Source organism: Corapipo altera, unplaced genomic scaffold (genome assembly GCF_003945725.1).
Source record: "Corapipo altera isolate COAL_440 unplaced genomic scaffold, ASM394572v1 55, whole genome shotgun sequence".
NCBI lineage: Eukaryota > Metazoa > Chordata > Aves > Passeriformes > Pipridae > Corapipo > Corapipo altera.
This window is the reverse complement of record NW_020884882.1, coordinates 9,263,937-9,276,966: the sequence shown is the minus strand read 5'-3', so window position 1 is coordinate 9,276,966 and position 13,030 is coordinate 9,263,937. Positions and strand designations below refer to the sequence as shown.

Genomic DNA, 13,030 nt, shown 5'->3' with positions numbered 1-13,030 from the left:
ATATGTCCATGTGAAGTGTGAGGTTCAAGTCTTTCCCCAAAGCACAACAATAAAACTGAAAAAAATATTTGCAGTCACTATGACAAAGAGTCGACAGGAGGGAAAAAAAACACCACTCTCTTAAACACAGCTTTGATAAACTGAGGTTTCCAATGGAATATATGCTTTGCAGCAATAATATCAGCAGCTGTGAGGTAGCAGCATATTTCATGCAGCAGTGGTAAAACAATTGGAGAAGGATTTTCCAGTAGATAGTTAAAAAATTATCTCATAGAGAAGGCAGACAATTTAGGCTTCTTTTTCGTCTCCTTAAATAATTCAGATTTAATGCAGCAAGAAAAAAACGCCCCAAAATCAGGGATTTCTGATTCGTGCAAATGCAGATATCTGTATGATATAGAATCATAAGCAAAGTCAGCAGATGAGAAAATTATAGGATGTGTTTTTTTCTGCAGTGTTCACTGTAAATTAGAGCAATTAAATTACAGCAGTTTTGTAGCTGTAATTAAATATAGAGATGGGCCCAGAAATGTGGAAAGCACTGAACTGCCAGAGCTGCTCAGGCTGCAAGTGGCAGCAATGGTGAAAGGGGCTTGGAAAGGGGTCCTGATCCCACAGCAGCTGATGGGGGGCAGACAGGCCTCTAGCACTGCATCAACACATCTCGTAGGTGGTCTCTCGTGTGGTCAAGGGGGGGCCTGCCACGCTTGTCCTCTGCCTGTGTTTTTGCCTTTCCTGGGGCGCTGACCACAACAGCTGCAGGGAGGATGCCCAGCTGGCACATACCCTGGGTTGGGAGCTCCTGCAATGATTTCCCCCAGGTAGGTAAACTGGGATATATAAGGCCACGTGATTGCAGAATCCCTAAGAAGTTGCTTTGTGAAACTGCTGTGTTTCATCCATTAATCTTTCATTTTACATTGCTAGTCAAGTCAAGACTTGAGCCACAACTAAAGGTAAATGGGATGGAGGCAGGAGGCTTGGACTGGCAGAGGGGCTGACCACAAAAAAGCTCACACTCCCTTCACCAAGACAGCAGAGAGTCAGGAAAGGCTGGAGCATAGGGGGAGGTACAGATAATGACAGCAAATGTATTTAATTACATTGTGGGAGAGGTGGAAATGAAGTCTTCCTAGGAGGTTATAAGCTAAATACAAAGATAAGTGAAAGGAAAGAAAGCACTGGGGGAAAAGAGCAAGGAGGACAAGACCATGGAGAAGTGGGCAAAGGAAGCTGTTCAGGAGTTAAGTTGATGTAAAAGCAGTACAAGAGGAGACTTAGATGGCTGGAAGTCACTACTCATCACCAGGATGAGGAGGCCCTTAGCAGGTACAGCCAGTCCAACCCTTGAGTTTTTCTCCCACGTGGTGGATGCTTGTGCAAGAAGAGGGGCAGGGATGTGCTGTGGTGTGTGTTGATCGTGGCTCTGGGGCCATAAGGGAGTTGGAGGAGGAGGTACATGTAGCAGCCCTTTGTCTTCAGTCTCTGGTAAAGGGTTGCTACTGGAGAGGAGAGATGAGAGTTTCAGCCTCCTCATGGTTCATGTGTTAATCTCATGCTGAAATATCACTCTGCAGATTTCACCCAAGTGTAGGATTTAAGTATGGAAAAGATGATTGTGTATCCCAAGGTGTATTGGTAATAATGAACACCAGCAGCTGGGTAATGCCTAATCTCTCATTCAAGCTGCTGGCAAATATTCATTATTATTTTGTTAGCTGCTGGTTTTGATAATATTATATTTTATAATATCTGAAGCAGCTGAGTTTTGTTATATTGCTGCAGTTTGGTGTAATTATTCTCCATCACTGTAATTTTTCTTTTAGTTAAATGCATTGAAGGTTATAAACTGTTAACTATCAACTGTAAATATTCATGGGCAGTGAGAATAGTTCTAACTACCATAAAAGCTTTTTCCCAGTACTTTTGGCTAGTGCTCTATATTTACACAGGTTGCTTTTCTTGTGGTGTTTTGGCATAAGTAGAACAAACCATAATATGCATATTACTTCAAACAACAGTCAGGTCCCCTACATTCTGCTGTGTTGAGAATTCTGGGCTCTTCCACAAAGGGCAAGAAGGAGAGGTTCCCCAATGTGAATGTGCTATAAAACAATATTGTGTTTCCCTTAAGAATTGCAGTGATAAAAACATAGACCATTCTGCAGCAGTAGCAACTTTAATAAAATAACATAAAGCACAGCTGTCAGGTCTGCCAGCATCTCACACTGGGAGACATGAGTGAGAAAATGAACACTTTTCACAAGCAGAAATATTCAAAGAGCTCCACTGTTTACATGTAATCAAGACTGACAGTCATAGATTATCGGTGGAAGAGCATTTTCTGCTTGAGGTGAAAGAAGAGGATAATTTATCAGGAAGCCCAAGAAGTCAGACATCAGTAATGATCTGCTTGAAGAAGGGCATATCTTAGAAATAGCACATTTATTTGTACTGCAAGGCAAGAAGATGTTCTAAGTTATAAACAAGAGTCTTAGTGCTTGAAGAATGTTGAGCAGATACATTGGGTAATTTGCTGGGCAACTGCGATTAGAGAATTGACTAATGTGTGTCTTGCTGCTTGTTCAGAATATTAAAAGAAAAAGTTAGCACAATGGATATTGTCTAAAAGAACTGTTCATGCTCTCTCATCCTGTTCTCTCCTTTTGGAGTTATCTGAGCTACACTGATCTGGTTGCTTACCCTCTTGTTAGATTCTGAGACACTTCTGTAATACAACAACAGGTTTGGCTTCACAGAATTTGGGGCTTACTGAGTGTTGCAGTTGGTTGTTTGACTTTCTCAGTGTGTCCACAAGATCGGGGTGCACCTTTTCAGTATGAGAGGTTCATGATGCCTGTGTGGAGAGCAGGCTGAGGCTGGGGAGGTAGGGCTGCTGAAGGAGGCTGGGGTTCCAGGAAAGTTCTAGGATTCATTGCTGCTCCCCATATATCTGTTTTAACCTTAAGTCAAAGATTGATTATTTTTAAAGGTTAGCTGTTATGTAGCAAAAGAAACCCTCACCTTTACCAACTCTGAGAAGTCACTGTGGTCTGCAGCTTCACAGTTTTAATTTAGACAACAACAACAGACATTGTAAGTTAAGACTCCTTATTACTACTCACTTCAGTTTCTTCAAACTAGAAAAAAAAAATCACAACCTATGAGTCACACCCCCACTTTACTGGTCTCCTACTGGAGTCAGCTCTCACCTGGGCTGTGCAGAAAAAGGATAGCAAGGGAGAACAGCAGCCAAATCATGTCACTAAAAGCAATTCTTGCAGGTTAAACAAGGAGACCTTGAGGAACAGGGGCTGCCCTCTCTTGCCTTCTAGCTGTTGCCTGCTGTATCTCCTGCTGGTGCTGGGTCAAATGAGCAAGACACTGCTTTTCTCAGAAAACAGCTCACACCTCAGTCAGACAATTGATTTACCACCACTCACCTTGTCCTGGTGCATCCTCTTGTGAAGTGTGAGCATTCACAGTCCATGGGAAGTACAGGATGATGTATGCTCTTCCTGATATCTCCCTCTCATTGCCAGGTCAGCTGTGGTACCCACCCACCCTATCAGTGTGTACACTGGGTGAGAGCAGGCACATGGGCACAAAGGGTGCCTGTTGACAGTGTGTACACTGTTCCAGTTCCTGGCTGTTAAATCTTTTTCTCTAATTCTGTACAAGATGGATTTATAACACACCCAGTGCTAATGTAACAATGAAGATTAGTCCTTTACTAGTCGAACAGTAATACACTTTAATTTGCCTACAGCTACTGTATTGTATTGGCATGAAAGGAAATAGCTTTCTAATGCAGCTTCATCTGCTGAGCAGGGAGAAATCTGCACTGCAGAATGTAAAACTACATGGGACTATAGCTGGCAGCAAGATTCCAAACAGGAGAAACACAGCACAAGTAAAAGTATTTGTGAGTTGGAGGTATGCTAACAATCCTAGTTTATTGCTAAACTTGCCATATACAGTTATGCAGTTTGCTTGGCAGGTTCATGATTGCTTCCTCTTTTTCACCACTTCATCTTCTATACAAAAATTTGTCCTGGAATAAAAGGTGTAAATTCATTAGTTTCCAACTTTGTTTGTGACATTAACAAAAACTGGATATTATAAAGCTCCTCAGAATCTGGTGCTGTTAATACATTCTGTGCCGTGCTCTGTACCCAGAGACACACTGGGAATCTCAACACTTAAGCTGTTAAGCAAATGTTTCTGCTGTCTGTTGTAAATGCAGTGTTCACTTGACAAGTGTCAGGCGTTCTTTCAATGGACATGTGTACAAATAATCACTCAAGTGCCAGTATTTACTATAAATAGAACTCTCTTCTTCAGGAAAGCAGCAAAGCCATCAGCTTCTTCCTTCTTTTTGAGTGGCAAAGGAAAACTTATCATGTTTGGGATAATATCACTTAACACTTACTGCATACGGGATAGAACTTTTTTTGTGGGCATATTGTGCAAGTTAGATGTAAAAATTATATGTTTCACTTATTTTTGATCTCTTTTTTCCAATAAATCACCAGTTTAATATAATTATGCTTAAAATAACAGGTTTTTTTTTCTACAGGGATGTTTCTCACTTTCAACAAGGGCAATGAAGAACTAATAACTTGCATGCAGAGAGGGAATCTATCTCTTCTGAAAACTACTGATGTAAACTGCTGGTGGGAAACTGTCACCACTCTCAACCAGTAACCTTCACCCTCCACCTCTTCATCACCAGGTCCTGCAGACACATGGAATAGTTAGAATGGTTTGTGTACAGACATGCCTTGAATTTGACATTAAAACTGGAAAAATAATATTAACAGATTTTTTTTTCTTCTTTCTCCCCCAAAAAGTTGCAACGACATGACAAAGAGGATTCCCCCGACAAGTGGAGGACAGAAGAAGAAATGGTAGCTGAAGCAGCAATTCTGAAGAAGTATTTTCAGGACAATTAGAGGTAATGACTTTTACACTGACTTACTCCTGCAACACCCAATACTCTGCTCAAGCCTCCCTCCATAGGCAACTTGAGGACAGAGGGGGAATATGTAGAATGGAACAAAGGAAACCAAAGCTCTTAGGTTGTGTTCTTTCCAAAAGGACACAGCACTCCAACAGTGGCTGAAATAACATGCTCCTTCTTGAACAAATCAGCACCACCCTAGAGAATTTTATTTCCAGACAGCAAAAAAAAAAGTGTATCTGGAAATTAGAATCATCAGTGTTTACTTAAGAGGAGTGTCTAACCTAACATATCCTCCCTCTGGTTTTAAAACTGAAAATAGGCCTGGTACCTCTATGAAGAGCTAAAAACTGTTGTGTCTGTGTATAACCAGATATGGATATGCACCTATACATACAAAATCCCAGCAGAATCCATACTATAGAGTGTTGTAAGCAAGTGCTAACTTAATCTGTCAAATCTTAAATCATCCGATCAGTTCAACTTTAAAAATTAAGCCTGCTGGAAAACTCCCTGTTCTGCTAAATTTTCCACTGGCCCTAGAAGAAAAAAAGATTTGCAGGGAGGATTAGAAAAGAGAAAACACTTGGCAAACACTAAGACTGGTGCTCTAGAAATTGAGAGTTTTTCATTTTGTACTTGGAGTCCCAGAAGCCAGATTCTTGCAGCAGAAATGAACTGGCCCCCGGAGATCAATATGAGTTACGCTGGGATGTGCACTGCAGCAGGGATGCCAAAAGCTCCCTCTCCCCTGTTCCCCATATGTTGTTTGCCATCATCCAGCACTCTCATTTCTCTGTCATTTCTGACTGTTTCATATTTTTTCCTCTCAAGAACCAAAATCCCATAAATATCCCTCCTTTCTGCCCGTGACTCATCGCTTGCAGCCCGGCTTGAGAAATCTTGAGCTGAACTACACGCTGTGCGCGTGGCACACTTATGTGGGAGCTCCCATCTCCTGCCCCATTCTGCCATCTCCGTTTGGGTGATGTTTGGATGACTCCATTTGGAGTCCATCAGACTTTCCCTTCCATTTTTCCTTGCATGATGACCATGCTCTTGTCTTCTCCAGCCAGACTGGCTGTGCCAACCATTCTGCAGACTGGCATGGAAAAAGCTGTGTAACACATGTAATTCCCATCTACGAAGGAAATCTGTCCTCAGCAGCTGGGGCCTAGGGACCTCCAGGGTTTGGAGCAGCAGGGTTTGGACTACACAGTCAGGTTTCTGCAGTGGCTGCTGGAGTTGTGTTTAGACACCCACTTTTCACCTTCTCAGAAATATGCTCCTCAAGAATGAATTACTCAACCAGAAAGAGCATATCCTTAGGTAATGCATGTGTAAGCACTCTTCTCTACTAGCAGAGGCATTATGAAGTGCTTCATCTATGGCACAGCAACAAATGAGCAGTACTTAGGATGAAATGGCACATCCCTATTCCAATGTGATATTATTTTCCATTATTTATTTGGTAGTTTTGGGGGAATTTTTTTTTTTTTTTTTTTAATCTGGTCAGAAATGAGGTGGAAATGCTTTTTTTCTAGAGATTCTTAAAGGGATTGCAATTAAATCCCCACGTGTTAATAAAATGTTCTTTATCTCTACTGATACTAAACGCAAAGCTGGATAGATGGTGTAAATTCATTCCTGCGAGCAAATTCCTGTGGCTGAACATATATTTCTATTTATTATGAAAATAAATCAGGATGTGTCTGTGTGGATGACCTCTTGATAAGTTTCCTGTGATGTAAAAGTCATTACCTTTCCTAAAACAAACTGGGAAATTAAATCTTTCTGGCATCATTATCATGAGAGTATTGTGCCTAGTACAGGCAGTCCTTCCAACCCTTCATTCCCAACACAAGGCATCACTGTCAATCTCTCCTCCCTGACATTGTTTTGCTCCTGAGGTTTAAGGCTCTGAACCTGAGGTAAAGGTATATCTGAGTACCTTCTCGACCTTTATCTACTCTCTTAACCTTGCTTCTAAAGTGATGAAGATTGAAAGCTTTTGGCAAATTAACAAGGTTATATGCATCCTTCTTCAAAGCTATTTTTGTATTTCACCTACAAAGGATTTATTTAGCCATTTATAGGTTTACCTGAATGCCACTTGACTTGAGGTTTTTTTCATGCAGCACAAGGAAAGTCAGAAAGAGCTGAATGTGGGTGTTCTGGAGCCAATAAATAGCAATTTTTAAGGCCTCATGCATTATTATATTTTCTCTTGTTCAAAGTAGCCCAGCTCAGCTAGATTAGCCTGGACAGACTGAGCTGTGTTTCAGGGCTTTTCCAGGTACCCTTACATTTATCACAAGTCCTTCACCACCTGTCACAACTCCTACAGGACTTGACTAGGCACAATAGCACCTTCTACCTGTATTTATAGACTGTCTGATCAAGAAGGACTTACAAGTGCCTTTTCTTTTTCCCAAGAAATACTTGAATAAGGCAAGAAGCCTTTGATTCTCTCCCTACTGCATTTGCTGGTGCTGATCCCTCTTGGCTGGTTGACTAACTACAGTTGAGTGCTTCTACATCAGTCCCGAGACGATCCAAAATATCCACCCACTTGCTTAAAGAAGTGAACCCATTTAGCCTCACTAAGTTTACACCCTTGAGAAAATGCTTATCTCTAAATAATTTAATTGTATGTGCAATTGCTTAGAGTGGATGCAACTGAAATCAGTGAGTGAATTGGTGTTTTGCATGTGTTTCTGGTCTTTCACCCTGTGTCCCCCTGCCACTGTATCCTCATCTCATTAGAAGGACTTCACTTCTTGAACACCCCCAGAGAAAAACCTTTCTGGGGACAGGATATTTAATATAGAATGGCCCAAGCTGGTCACTCTCTTGCTTAATACTACCAAGATTTGACCTCTTTAGACCTCTTCACAAGCTGTTTCTCATTCAGTGTTGGCTGTCATATGGTCAGCTGTGTTTGATAACTGATTACCCTTTGAGGTGGATCCACAGGGAAAGAGTCTTTCCTCAAAGAGCAGGATTTGATGCAGCATCCTAATTTCTAAACCTATTTTCAGATGTGCCTTTTGAATTTTCTAACTGTCTATAGCTGGGTGTTTTGATAGTCTGTTTTGTGCATTTTAAATTGCACATGCCAGCAAAAAGGCTAAAGATTAAAAGAGTTACTAACCTTCAGATAGTATGTGAAAAATGTATCTCTTCAAAGGCAGTTTCACTCTGTGTTGTTGTTTCTGAAGGAAGAACCAGGCTGCACAAGTTTCAGTAGAAGTTTTCCTATTTTATGTGTAACTGAAGTAATACTTTTATGCCATTAGAAAAATAGTCATAAGCACAGTGTCAAAATGTCCCTTTGCATAAAGAGGTTGACAGTGATATTCTGTTGCCAAGTGCTTTTGGAGTTACAAGTGTTCTATAGCTTTTAATTACTTAACCATCTGAACATTTTGTGTAATTCAACATGCCAAATTCATGTAAAAATCTCTCCAAATAATGTGTCCTGCACATTCTTAACAGGATTTCTGATGTCAGTTCTTCCCCTTTTCCCCAGTCTGGCAATATTTCTGGGTAACATAGCCATTTCAGCTTTTCAAGAGAGTATAAATTTTATTCCTTTTTTCCCCCACTCATTCTTTGAGAGCACTCATCCTGCCTCCCAGCTGCCTGTTCTGCACCAAGATCTCGGCATGTGTGGAAAGATGCTGTTCTATTGACTTCAGCAGGGGAATTACCACTGTTAGTAGCAGCAGACCAGAGGGAATTGAAACTGGCAATTTGACTTGCATCTGATTTTGCTCCAGTGCCTCTGGAGCATGACAATCCATGCTGCATGCATGAGAGTGAACACCAGAGAAATCCCATCACTTTCCTTAAATTTAGGCCAGTATGATGAGTTGCAACACCCTTCTTTGCTTGTTTTAAGAAAATCCCTCCTATTATTTCTGCTACTTAAAACTGCATAACACCACAAAATAATGACTTTACCTTGGAATGGATCCAGGAGAGGATCTGGGACACATGCTGTGCAGTGAGAACACACTCTGCCCCAGAAGATGCTGTACCTGCAGTGTGGACCACAGGGCAAGTTGTCCCCTGGGTGGGCACCACAGTGACACTACAGGCGTGGTCAGAGGTATTTTCTGCAATAGATGCTACCTGTTGGCAAGCAGAGCCACCATGCAGTCATGAACACATGCTGTGGTGTGAAGGGGTGCAGCAAGCAGAGACCCCTTAGTAATTTCAGAGCCTCACTTTATAAGCAGGGCAAATTTTTGAGTGCTTACACTGGATTAGAATCAAGGTGGTTCCTGGTCCTGGGGAATTCCCAGAGAGCCTGATCTAGGCTGTTCATGGCTGCACTTAGGAGCTGTTTGTGTATAATTCAGAATTAAATACACATCATAGTAATCAGCTACAGATTTCTCTGCACTCCAGACTTAACTGTTATTAATTATATCCCCTACTCAAAAGCCTCCAAGAAGCATTAATTAGAAAGCAGGAGCTGGTGGTTTGCTTGTCTGTGTGAAACTATTATGACCCGAGAGTGAAGTATAAGTTTCAAAAGAAACATGTTTTATGAAGGTCACCTTGGAAAACATCATAACAATCTGTCAGGAGAAGAGAATGCAGCACTCCAAGTGTTCATTTCAGTGTGACATTATGCTTTAAGTAGTTGGAAATAGCAAAGACAAGATGGATCAGATCATAGGGTCTATGCTTTTTCACCCAAAATTCTCTTTTTTCTGCAGTAAGTACATATAAAGTAATCTCTTTGTCATTTCAATGGGACGCAAGGAAAGTTAATATCAACAGAAATCCACAGATAAACATAATCTGGCCCTCGCTGGTATTTTTGAAGTGTAAAACATCCAGATCCTCCACCTCTGCAGTAAGGAGAAGGTTTATACACAGGAATTACATTATCTCTTCAAGGGAAGATAGAAACAGCCAGAAGTGATGCAGCAGCTGTGTACAACAGTGATACCCATGCTGGAAGGCTCAGGGCAAAAGGCTTCCCCAAACAAATGTGGTGTGCTAATGCACAGCCACCTTCAGCATCAAGGCTGATTATTTTTCTGGTTGAAGCATATTATTATTTCTTATGAAAACAAAGCTACAAGAGAGTTAGCCAAAGTTATGAATGAAATGTCTTCCTCTTGTAGGAGGCCAGCATAGATATAATATCCCCCTCACACCTATTCCAGGGCTCTGTTTCGAGGCTGTAAGTAGTACTGTGCTGAAAGTTATACATCTCGTTCTCTGGACTTTCATTTCCCTATGGGTGTCCATTTAATTCAGCTGTCGAGTACATGAATTCTGTACAACACTGCTTGGATCCTGTAATTATAGCTCCAGTAGAAACATCGGGGCCAGAGACACAGACAAGATTGTACAGCACAAAGGCAAAGCAGCAAATGGTTACTGGTGGTAAAGAAAGCTGACAGAGAGCCAAATGTTCTCTTAATGTTCTCTTGACCTGCATGTCCAGCAACCTGAAGGCCTACTGGGCTGTCTATCAAATACCAAATATTTTCAGTCTGATCAGTTCTTGATTCATCATTAGGCTTTGTGTGTCACATTATGTGAGAGGAAAATGGGGAAAGTCAAGCAAAACTGGTGGAAATTGTGTCCCAGGACCTGGGATAAAGGAGCTGAAGTACAGGGCAATGCTGAGCTTCAAATGGGGATGATATCAACTGTGGTTAAGTACTTTTATACCCAAACCTCTGCTAAAATGGTGCTAATCTCTTGCCCCCAAAGCTGCCAAAGGATGCACTTACTGAGCAGCCAGACCCTCCTTGAAGCATATTCACAAAACAAGTGCGAAGTGATTCACAGGCTGCCATCAAACTGTCAGTCAGGAGGGGCACACAATGGAAACTGTTGCTCAAAATGCCATCGGAATCGGAAACATATGTTTCAGTGAGAAAAGACAATCAAACGAAGAAGTGGGTGGCTGGGGAATTGCAGCCACAACAGCAGCAAGGATCCGAGCCTCACATGCAGCCCCGGGCAGAGAGTTCAGGGGCCGTGCCCTCGTCTAACAGTCGGGGAACAGCTTTGTGTTTAATAAGCTGAAATAATTTCCCCAGTATTGAAGCCGGCTCTAAACACGTTCCGAAGTGAAGGTACAAAACTGAAGATACCAAGCCAAAAACCCATTTCATGCTCAATTATTAGCAAAGAGTTGTATCGTGGTATCCTATTGCTGTAGCTGCTGTTTAATAGAACTGCCCAGAGAGACATTCTAACCAGCAACTCGAACGTGACCTCAAAGCTTGAAACCTGCCTTTGTGTGAGTGTCAGTATCCAGGCTGTGTAGGTGGAAAGGCATTAATAACTCCTCCAGTAAGTAGTTATTTGAAAAAGGAAGGGGGTGATGGACATTGGAAATGTGTTAGATTGAGCGTACTCAAGGCTCTGTTGTCTGCCAGGATGTCAGTCTCTACACAAAACCACAGGTATTGCAGGGGTAAACCCAAATGCCCTGTTTGTGTCAGCACCTGGGGCTCTTGCAAGCCTCCAGTTAATGCTGCAATAGCAATTGTGCTGTGAGCTTGCGCAGGGATTTCACACACAGCTTTCACAGCTGCAATCGGCTGCAGTTGTCAGGCTCTCAGCATTTCTATTTCTCTGCTTCAGGAACACCTTCTAGGTCTGTCATGGCACCTCTTACAGGTCTCTTATTAGGATGGACCACCAAGAGGAGCACAAATTTGGAGCAGACATGGCAAAAAATACCTCATTCATTCTCCAGCATGTGAGACTGGGGGCATTTTCAGGGTGATGGCCCCCAGTCACTGTTGGGTAATACCTTGGCATTATGCAGAGTCCCCCCACAGGATCAGGGTGGATGAGGATATACAAGAGATGATGGTCTTGAAAGAGTATTTGGAGGAGCTTATATAAGAAATCATGAGCCCCAAAGACTCTTGCATGAGGTTATTATAGGAAAATAGATTTGAAGAGTAAGAAACTGGATTTGATGACACAAGATGCCCTTTCTAATCCTTTGTTCCTATGAGCAGCGGTCAACAGAGCTGAGGCTGTGCTGTCTTACTGAGGGACATCAGAGAGGTCGCCTCACTTCATGTTTGTTTTTTGTAAAATGATCCTGACCTCTCTTGGAGGGTGTTTTGTGAGTTAGGAATGAAAAGCACAATGTGAAAGGCAGGCATTAGTATTACTTGGAAGCGAACTTTACTGTAAAAGCAGATAAAAATAATCAAACAAATGCTCCTCTTTCTTGCTCTGGTAAATAATTTTAAAATAGTTGTGTTGCAAGGATTTTCCCCTTTCTCTGTCACACAGGCTGTAATAGGAGCTGAAATGTACCGTGTGTGGGTTTAACACTGAACATTTCCTTTTGCCTGTTGCTGTCAGTGTCTCCTGTCGGAACATCCTAATGAGCACCTACGTCGTTAGTAATAAACAGCCTTACATTTTGTCTTACTAACAAAAATCAAAGATGCTATTATGTGTAACAATCTGTTATGTTTGATATTTCTCAGGTAACAGAGTGTTTGAAACACATCCCATGACATAAGAAAGTCCCCAGAAAGAAAGACCTCATTCTCCAGTTCTCTCAGTGGCCCTGGAGCTGCAACTCAACAATTTTATTATGTTCAACAAATATGGGATTCTTCTATGAAAAATTTTATTGGACCTTTGGATATCATCAAGGTTGAATTTCAGCTAAGACAACTAACAGCACTGGTTCAGATATTGCTCTGAGTAGTAACTCATATTTTTCTGAATTGTATACTTGGGAATGAATCTTTTTAAATTGTCCCTTGGCCTAAATTGAAATAAAGTGCTAGCAAAATCAGGTAGCTACTGTGTTTTGGTACATTACAAAGTGTTTACTCCATGTTATGCGTTTTGATTCAGTTACTGTGTGTGGGCTATTATATCATACAAAAAATTAGATCTTTTAGCAATTTGACAATTCATATAAACCAAGGCTTTGTTACAGACTAGCCAAGATAAACTTAAAGAGCTGCTGTTTTGTCAGGTGAGTTCTATAACAAGAAATTTAAAGCTTCCTAAGATCTTTCTTTTCTCTGTTCTTTTAATGCATTGTGA

The 13,030-nt window shown here is 41.4% G+C and overlaps 1 protein-coding gene across 4 annotated transcripts in view; it reads left to right on the top strand.

The window, feature by feature from the left end:
- Positions 1–12,799, top strand: part of FHIT (fragile histidine triad) — a 552,831-nt gene extending 540,032 nt beyond the window's left edge. For all 4 annotated transcript variants that reach the window (XM_027640694.1, XM_027640696.1, XM_027640695.1 and 1 more), the window contains 2 exons: positions 4,854–4,957; positions 12,457–12,799. In XM_027640694.1, coding sequence (XP_027496495.1) covers positions 4,854–4,955 — 102 coding nt within the window. In that variant the 3' untranslated portion in view covers positions 4,956–4,957; positions 12,457–12,799. The remainder of the gene's footprint in view (positions 1–4,853; positions 4,958–12,456) is intronic.
- Positions 12,800–13,030: the final 231 nt, after the last annotated feature.